At 37.2% G+C, this 8,231-nt stretch overlaps 1 protein-coding gene across 1 annotated transcript in view; it reads right to left on the bottom strand.

The window, feature by feature from the left end:
• TRDN (triadin) overlaps positions 1–8,231 on the bottom strand; it is a 203,327-nt gene that overhangs the window by 56,789 nt on the left and 138,307 nt on the right. Inside the window, exon 11 of the mRNA XM_006834733.1 lies at positions 7,459–7,518. Coding sequence (XP_006834796.1) covers positions 7,459–7,518 — 60 coding nt within the window. The remainder of the gene's footprint in view (positions 1–7,458; positions 7,519–8,231) is intronic.

Below are 8,231 nucleotides of genomic sequence, written 5' to 3'. Positions count from 1 at the left end.
ATGCTTGGTAAAGTGGAGGGTCAGCTAAAAAGAGAAAGAACCCCCTCCCAATGAGAGGGACCGGCACAGTGACAGCATCATTAGACTCAAGTGTAACAAGAATTGTGAAGACAGCACAGGTTCAGGCAGTGTTTTGTTCTGTTATACTGAGAGTCGCTATGAGTCAGAACTGACTCTATAGCAGTTAACAGCAATAACAACATTGCAGAAGGTATGAAGTTATCTTCAGTTATGTAATTACTTGTACTGTATTTTATATCTTTTCTAGAATATCAGCTACCTGATGACATTTAACAAATAGTTATTTAGTAAACACTTCTGTTTGTGAACATAAATTGGAGATTTTGAATGACAATGAGTATGTTTTGGGGGACTATGTCCGTCTAGGAGAAGTATTTTCCATAGAAAAGTATAAAGAAGGTTGAATTTTACCTCGTCTTCTCCAATACAGCCAAGTGAGCACTGAAATATTTTAAATTAAACTATTAAATAACAGTGACTATAATGCAATTACATTTGACATCTTCTCAGCAGGATCAAACCAAAAATGTAGTTAAGTACCATTGAAGTTCAAGAAAAGGAGCTTAATAAAATGAGACCACTAACTTATCCCTTGAGGCTCTTTCTATCTATGGATTAAAACCCATAGAATTGGGATACAAACTGCAAAGCATACCATTTTATAGTCAGATAAGATTTTGATAGGTGAGTACCCTCAATTTTAAGAGAATAAGTGACACAGAAAATGGAATAAATTACTTTGACATAAATTCTTCACTCAAATAAAGATGGCTAGATGTTCAATGATGGGATAACTTCCAAGGGATAAACTCTAATTTGTATTGAACATTGATCACAGTACCTACAGAGATTAAAACTGGGGGGAAATGTTAAAATGACTAAGTAAATCATACTAACCCTGATCCGTTTACTGGACATTCAGATAGATTTCTTTATCTCTATACACATAAAGAGGTCTGTTGTTGTTAAGTGCCGTCATGTTCTGACTCATAGTAACCCTGTATAGGGTTTTCAAGGAGCAGTTGATGGATTTGAACCGCCAACCTTGCAATTTGCATTCCAGTGTTTATCCAGGACTCCAAAAGAGATCTATGCTATTGTTGTTGTTTTTAAGTGCCATTGAGTTAGTTTACACTTGTAGGAACCCTGTGTAGGGTTTCCGAGGAGTGGCTGGTTGGTTTGAACCATCAATCTCATGGTGGTGCTGTACTATGGAATCGGTTAAAACTCATAGTGACCCTGTATAGGGTTCCCTAGGCTGTAAATCCTTACAGGAGCAGAAAACCTCATCTTTCTCCTGCAGAGTGGCTGGTGAATTCAAACAGATGACCTTGCAGTGAGCAGCCCAACTCATAGTCCACTATTCTACCAGAATTCCAGTGTTTATCCTACAGCACCATACCAGGACTCCAAAAAAGGTCTATTGTTGTTGTTTAGTGCCTGCTTAACAGTTCTGACTCATAATCATGCTGTATGTGGTTTCTGAGGAGTGGCTGGTGAGTGTGAACTGCTGACTTTGTGGTTCTAATTGACCATAAGGTCACACGCTTTTCTTATGACACCACATCAGGATTCAAAGTCAGTCTATAAGCCATACTATTTCTTTCTTACAGAAATGGGTTTGTTCTTTGATTTGGTTAACTGTGCCCAGCAATCCCTGAAAATCATTAGGCCCAGGTGGAAGTTGACAAAGACAGAATATGAAAATTCCAAACAGAATCATAAATTTCTTTTGAAAAGTCTACATAAATGAATGAAACTATCTGTAGGGCTGTCTCCTAAGAAAAACATTTCTAGTCCTAAAAGATGAAAAAGAAACTAGAGTAATGGAAAAGATGATAAAGTTAAAAAAAACTGAAGAAATTTATTTGGATTATCTATATGATTGTTTAAAAATAAATAAATAAAAACCTTAAATTGAGCCTCAACGTTGCAACTAATACCTGCCTTTACCAATTTTAATAGTTGTTGCATAGTAAAATGATAACTAGATTATTTTTGCCCTTGAAAAAAGACAGTGTCATCAACATCAAGACTTTAAGACAACCAACTTGGGGTCTCAGTCTTCATATCTATCTTATTCTCTTTTTCTCTGTGTGTGTGGATGTGGATATGTCTTTTGCTGTCTTTCTGTTTACCCTGTCCCCTCACAACCCATCACTACCACTTCTTTCTTCATTATGGCAGGTGGCTAGGGACTATTCAACACACATTCTTTAGTGCTGACTACCTATACCACCGGAGTTCTGGTGTAGCACTGTGGGTTAATGTGCCAGACTTCAAAGCCATTTGAACTGCAAGGTCAGTGGTTCAAGCTCACCATCTGCTATGGATTGGAACTAACTCGACGGCAACAACAACCTATAACACCACTGAAGTTAATGGTGGGAAAATTACTGCAGTGAAGGGCAACAGGGATGTATTTTTGGATAGGGGAAAATTTCAGTGTCCATCATAACCTTAAAATTATAGTGTTTCTGTTGTTAGATACCATCAAGTCAGTACCAACTTATAGCGACTCTATGCACAGCAGAAGGAAACACTGCCTGATCCTGGGCCAACCTCACTATCATCGCCATGCTTGAGCCCATTGATGCTGCCACTTTGCCAATCCATCTCGTTGGGGGTCTTCCTCTTTTTCTCTGACCCTACACCCTACCAAACATGATATCCTTCTCCAGTGACTGATATTCATATATATCTATTCCAGTTGTCCAAAGGGTCAACCTTGCCAAATAGACTTACTCTATAGTCCTGGTGTGACACTACGAGATAAATCACTGGACTGCAAGGTCAGTTTGAACCACAAAGTCAGTGGTTCAAACTCACCAGCCACTCCTTAGGACCCCTAGGCAGGGTTACTATGAGCTGAAACCAACTCTATGGCACTTAACATAAAAAACAATTGTTTTAAAGGCTTCCTAGTATGGTGCTATAGGATAAGCACTCTACCAAAAGGTCAGTTTGAACCACAAAGTGGGTGGTCCAAACCTACCAGCAGCTCCTGGAAAACCTTATACACTGTCGAGATAACTTGGAACCAATTCAACAGCACTTAACTACAACAACAACAACAATGTAAATAACAGAGCATTTTGTTGCATATAATTAAATTTATGTAGGACTCAATCTGTAGTAAATTAAAATTTAAGAAAAATTTATTTAAAACTATCATTGTTGTTAAGTGCTGTTGAATTCTTTCCAACCCATAGCAACCCAGTATAGGGTTTCCAAGGAGCAGTTGGTGAGCTTGAGCCACTGTCCTTGCAGTTCAAAGGACTTTGCTATCTGATGCATTAGCCCACAGTGCCACACCAGGACTCCATTATTATACTGGCTTAACTCAATGGTCCTGTACTTGAGGTGTAGATTGTTACTGAATAGAGATTCAGAAAGCTTAATTCCATCCAATTCAGATATATGAACAAAATCTTAGCTAAACATATTTAAAAGATGTCTTGGAAGTGCTTGATTTGAAACTTGGAACATATGTTATCATGTTAGTATATTTTATCAATACGACTTTTAAAATTTGAACTGCAATTTGGGATTTTTCTGAAGGTGTGACAATAGCTTGCAAAGGAAATACTGAATTCCAGAGGGAAAAATCAAATTATAGTTTTAAAAACTCATTACCAATAATTAATGATGAACTCTAGCTAAACAATAACAGGTGTTCCACTCATCCCACATTAAAGCAGATGGCAGCACAAATGTCTTATAACTAGTGGATACATGCAGAGAAATAAACTTTGCAGAAATTATTTTATTCTCCAACTGTCAGTCAGAGTCACAGTCTTATCACTTGAATTTTCTCTGAATTAATATGCCCAGCTTTAGTCTGTTTTAGGACTCCTGGTGTGGCACAGAAGAATAAGCACTGGACTGCTAACCACAAAATTAGTGATTCAAAACCACTAGCTACTCCTCAGAAACCCTATACAGACTCACTATGAGTTGGAACCAACTCAACGACACTGAACAACAACCACAACTGGTTTCTCACTCTTTTTAAAATACAAGCCATGTTTAGTGCTTGCTCATTTCATGTTGTATTGCCTTACCAACAACCTTTATTGACCTTTCTGTATGTGCATCTGTGAAACTTCAGTTATAAGAAACAACAGTTATACTATAAAACTCCCTTCTTCCCTCTTTATTTCATATCGGGCTGTGAACCATAAGGTCAGCGGTTCGAAACTACCAGCCGCTCCGCGGGAGAAAGATAAGGCTTTCTACTCCCGTAAAGATTTACACCCTTGGAAACCCTGTTACAGGGTCGCTATGGGTCGGAACCGACTTGGTGGCACTTAACAACAACAACAAACCTAAAAAAAAATAAATAAAACAAAACTGACTTATATTTTAAACATTATATTTTTAAACATTTCCTGGTGTGGTGCAGTGGTATATAATGTACTTGACCTCAAGGCCGGTTTGAACTTCAAGGCTGATGGTTCAAACTCAGCAGCTGCTCCTTGGAAATCCTTGGAAACAGGGTGTCTATGAGTTAAAACGGAATCAATGGCATTTAACAACAGCATAGCAATAGCTCTTCTAAAAGTTTGTTGTTATGTGCCACGGAGTCGGTTCCAACTCATAGCAACCCTGTACAGTGTTTCCGAGGCTGTAAATCTTTATGGGAGCAGAAAACCTCCTCTTTCTCCCACAGAATAGCTAGTAGTTTCGAAATGCTGACCATGAGATTAGCAGCCTGATTCGTCACCACTATGCTTCTTGTTGTTGTTGTTATGTGCCATCGAGTCGGTTCCGACCCATAGCGACCCTGTATAAGGTTTCCGAGGGTGTAAATCTTTACGGGAGTAGAAAGCCTCATCTTTCTCCCGCGGAGCAGCTGATAGTTTTGAACCACTGACCTTAAGGTTCGCAGCCCAATTCGTAACCACTACGCTACCAGTGCTGCCTGCTACCAGAGATGAAATATATTAAGAAGACAGTTACAATGTCAATAAATAGTGTTAGTAAATCAATCCTATAGATTTTAGAAAATATTTTCAGAAGCTAGATTATGCATCTGTATCAGTTTAAAATAAATAGGTTCACATATGCTTTTAGATGACTAATTCCTGCATGGCCGTTAGCAGAATCTTCCTTCTATTATGCAGGAATACTTTTTTGTTGTTGTTTCTTCGGACCTTAATCGGTGATCAAATTATCAAAAATAAATGGGAAGCTTTGTCACTGTTAGCCACTTACTTGGACAATAAATGGCTCTCTTTGTACTCTAATTTTCTTAGAAATCATATTTTACAGTCAATTCACAGCTACTATGAATAACTTCAGTTGTATACAAAACCTAATACTTTCTTCAGATAATGAAATTTAAAACCAAGTTGGATATAAAGAAAGTACAGGCAGTCCCTGGGTTTACCACCATGATCTGTTCCTAAGTGTGTCTTTAAGCTGAATTTGTAAGCCACAAGGGGTGACAGGGTTCTTCTGTGGCCTTTTTTTTAGAGCAAGAAAAGGTTTGAAGTCTTTTCAGTAATTTAAAAGCTACACTTGCAGCAAGTGAAGATGATCGTGATTAATTTGTTGCAATTAGAAGTTGGTTCAATTTTTTCAAAGTGAGTAAGGTAACATTTAAAGGAAAAGACAAGCTGTCCTTAAGTTAGATATTCATACCTCTAGGACTTACTGTAATGCTTATTAGTCATTTATTAATCCATGGTTGTCAACCAGAGCTATTCTTCACATATTAAAGTGCACCATTACTTGATCCTATAAATGTCAGCATATGTATAGGCTCTGGTAAACCACCATGCCTGGATAAACTCCCAGAAAACTCTGTGTACAGACTAGGACTTGGCCAGAGATGAGCAAGCAGTTCCTTTCATATGGAATACTCACCCAGATAGGTAGTGATGAAGTAAATGAATTGCTAACCTCTCGAACTGCTAACCTCAAGGTCAGCAGTTCAAAACTACCAGCATTTCCAAGGTAGAAAGATGAGGCTTTCTGCTCCCATAAAGATTTATACCCATGGAAAGAAACCCTTTTGAGGGTTGCCATGAGTCAGAATTGACTCCACGGCACATAACCAACCACCACCTTCCTGAATATTTCCATTCAATTTTGCTATGTCAACATACACTTGAGCCCTATTGTGGCACTGTAGGTTAATGCGCTGGACTTCAAAGTCAGTTTGAACCATAAGGTCAGAGGTTCAAGCTCACCAGATGCTCTTTGGAAACCTTATACAGGGTTGGTATGTGTTGGAAAGGACTCCACTTGACGGCACTCAGCAGGAGCAACAATACAACATACACTTGCTAATGTTAATCATTCTTCTCTAGTAAATCATTGAATTTTTCAAAGTTTTGTTTTTTCAGGAATGATCTATTGCCATTAACTTTTCCTGAGACCAAGGTTTTCAGGATTTTCTTAATATCTAAGGTCACTTGTTAAGCGCAATCGAATGTATTACAATTCATACTTTTTATAGGGTTGCTGAGGAGCAGCTGATGGGTCTAAACTGTGAACAGCACCATACTAGGAGTTCTTAAAGTATTCAAATCCACCAGCCATTCCTTGGAACCCTGACTAGACAACAGTTAACAATAATAAAGAAGTATTATATATTTGTCTTCGATATGAAATGCTTGCTCTGTGACATATGCATGAATTATAATTATACATTTTAAAACGATTTACATAAAAATAGTTAAGCAAATATCTGTTTTAAACATTCAGCTTCAATTATTCTAATGTAGACTGACTCTTTTCCTAACAATATGCTTTTAGAAATGCTTCCTCCAACATGAATATGTGCTAAGTGTTTCTAAATGTATGAAAGACATAGTCCAGGCATTCAAGTTTTCACTCCTAATTAAGATATTAGTAAAGAATCCCTTGTTACACTGCAGGCAACAATTCAAGACATGAGAGATGATAGATACATTGCTCTCCATTGTGTTAACTGTTAACACCAAGGCTGACTATCTCCATCAGTAGTGGCAGGGCTAAACCAAGCACATGCATAACTGAGAAAACCAAAAAGATTTTATGAAAAAAGAGATTAAGGATTTGAAATGAGATAGATTCCAATAGGAATGTTAATTCTTATTTTTTGAAAAATTAAGATACTTTTACTGTTATAGATCTTTTCTTCTAGTTTACCAATTTGCTGTTTCATTCCAAGAGGTTATCAAAGATATTAGTAGTTTTTATATAGAAAGATATTAGCACTTTTGTAGCTTCTGCTGACCTCATTTGCAATAGGCCATGCAGAAATGGAAGGTAAAATGTAAAACCTTAATTCCATGATTAGTTTTGCTTTTTACCGATTTACCCTAAATCTTCACATGCATTATGCTATATTTTTTAAATGAAAATATAGTTTGGAACATAAAAAGCCAGCAATCTTAGAGACAAAAACTATTAAAATAAACAAGCACGCAAATTGTTTTGGAATACCTGGTTTCAAATCCCCTTGGACAAACATGTCAATCATATATCGACAGAATGCATACTGATCTGATAGAGTAGAGAGAAAAAGAGCAATGAGAAAATGCCATCAACACCTTTCTCTTATCTAGGGAAAAATGGTTTAACAAAACAAATAAGCAAATAGCACAGTTCTATTTTGGTTTTTACAATGTTTTCTGTGAAGGCATAATTTGCACTTATGTGAACATACAGGGGAAAATTACATAAATATAAAACCACATTAAGAATTCCATAAAAGAATATTGAAAATTGAAGCAACTAGTTCAGAGTAATATTATATAGCTGATTTTTTAAAGAATCAAAACTTTCTCAAGTTTCTTGTAAAAGTTATTATATTAAAATGATTCTTGTCCTTTCTGATACTGCCAGTCGTGAAAGAAAAATTCTATAAAAGGAAAGTATTTACATATTGGAATACATTTTGTTGTTGTAAGTGCCATTGAGTTGGTTTAGACTCATAGTGAGCCTGTATCGGGTTTCTGAGGAACAGCTGTTGAGCTTGAACCAGGAGGTCGGTTTGAATCACATTAACCCACAGCACCACACCAGGATTCCATTTGTGGGGAACACAGTGGCTCCTAGGATAAGCACTGGACTGCAACACCACAAGGTCCATGTTTTGATTCCATCAGTCTCTCTGTGGGAGAAAGATGAGGAGGCTTTCTGCCCCTACAAAGATTTAAAGCCTTGGCAACTTTGGAAACAGACTCAATGACACTTAACAACATCCACAACAATAT

The sequence above is a fragment of the Chrysochloris asiatica genome, unplaced genomic scaffold (genome assembly GCF_000296735.1).
Source record: "Chrysochloris asiatica unplaced genomic scaffold, ChrAsi1.0 scaffold00013, whole genome shotgun sequence".
Classification (NCBI taxonomy): Eukaryota; Metazoa; Chordata; class Mammalia; order Afrosoricida; family Chrysochloridae; genus Chrysochloris; species Chrysochloris asiatica.
This window is presented reverse-complemented; position numbering and strand designations above follow the sequence as displayed.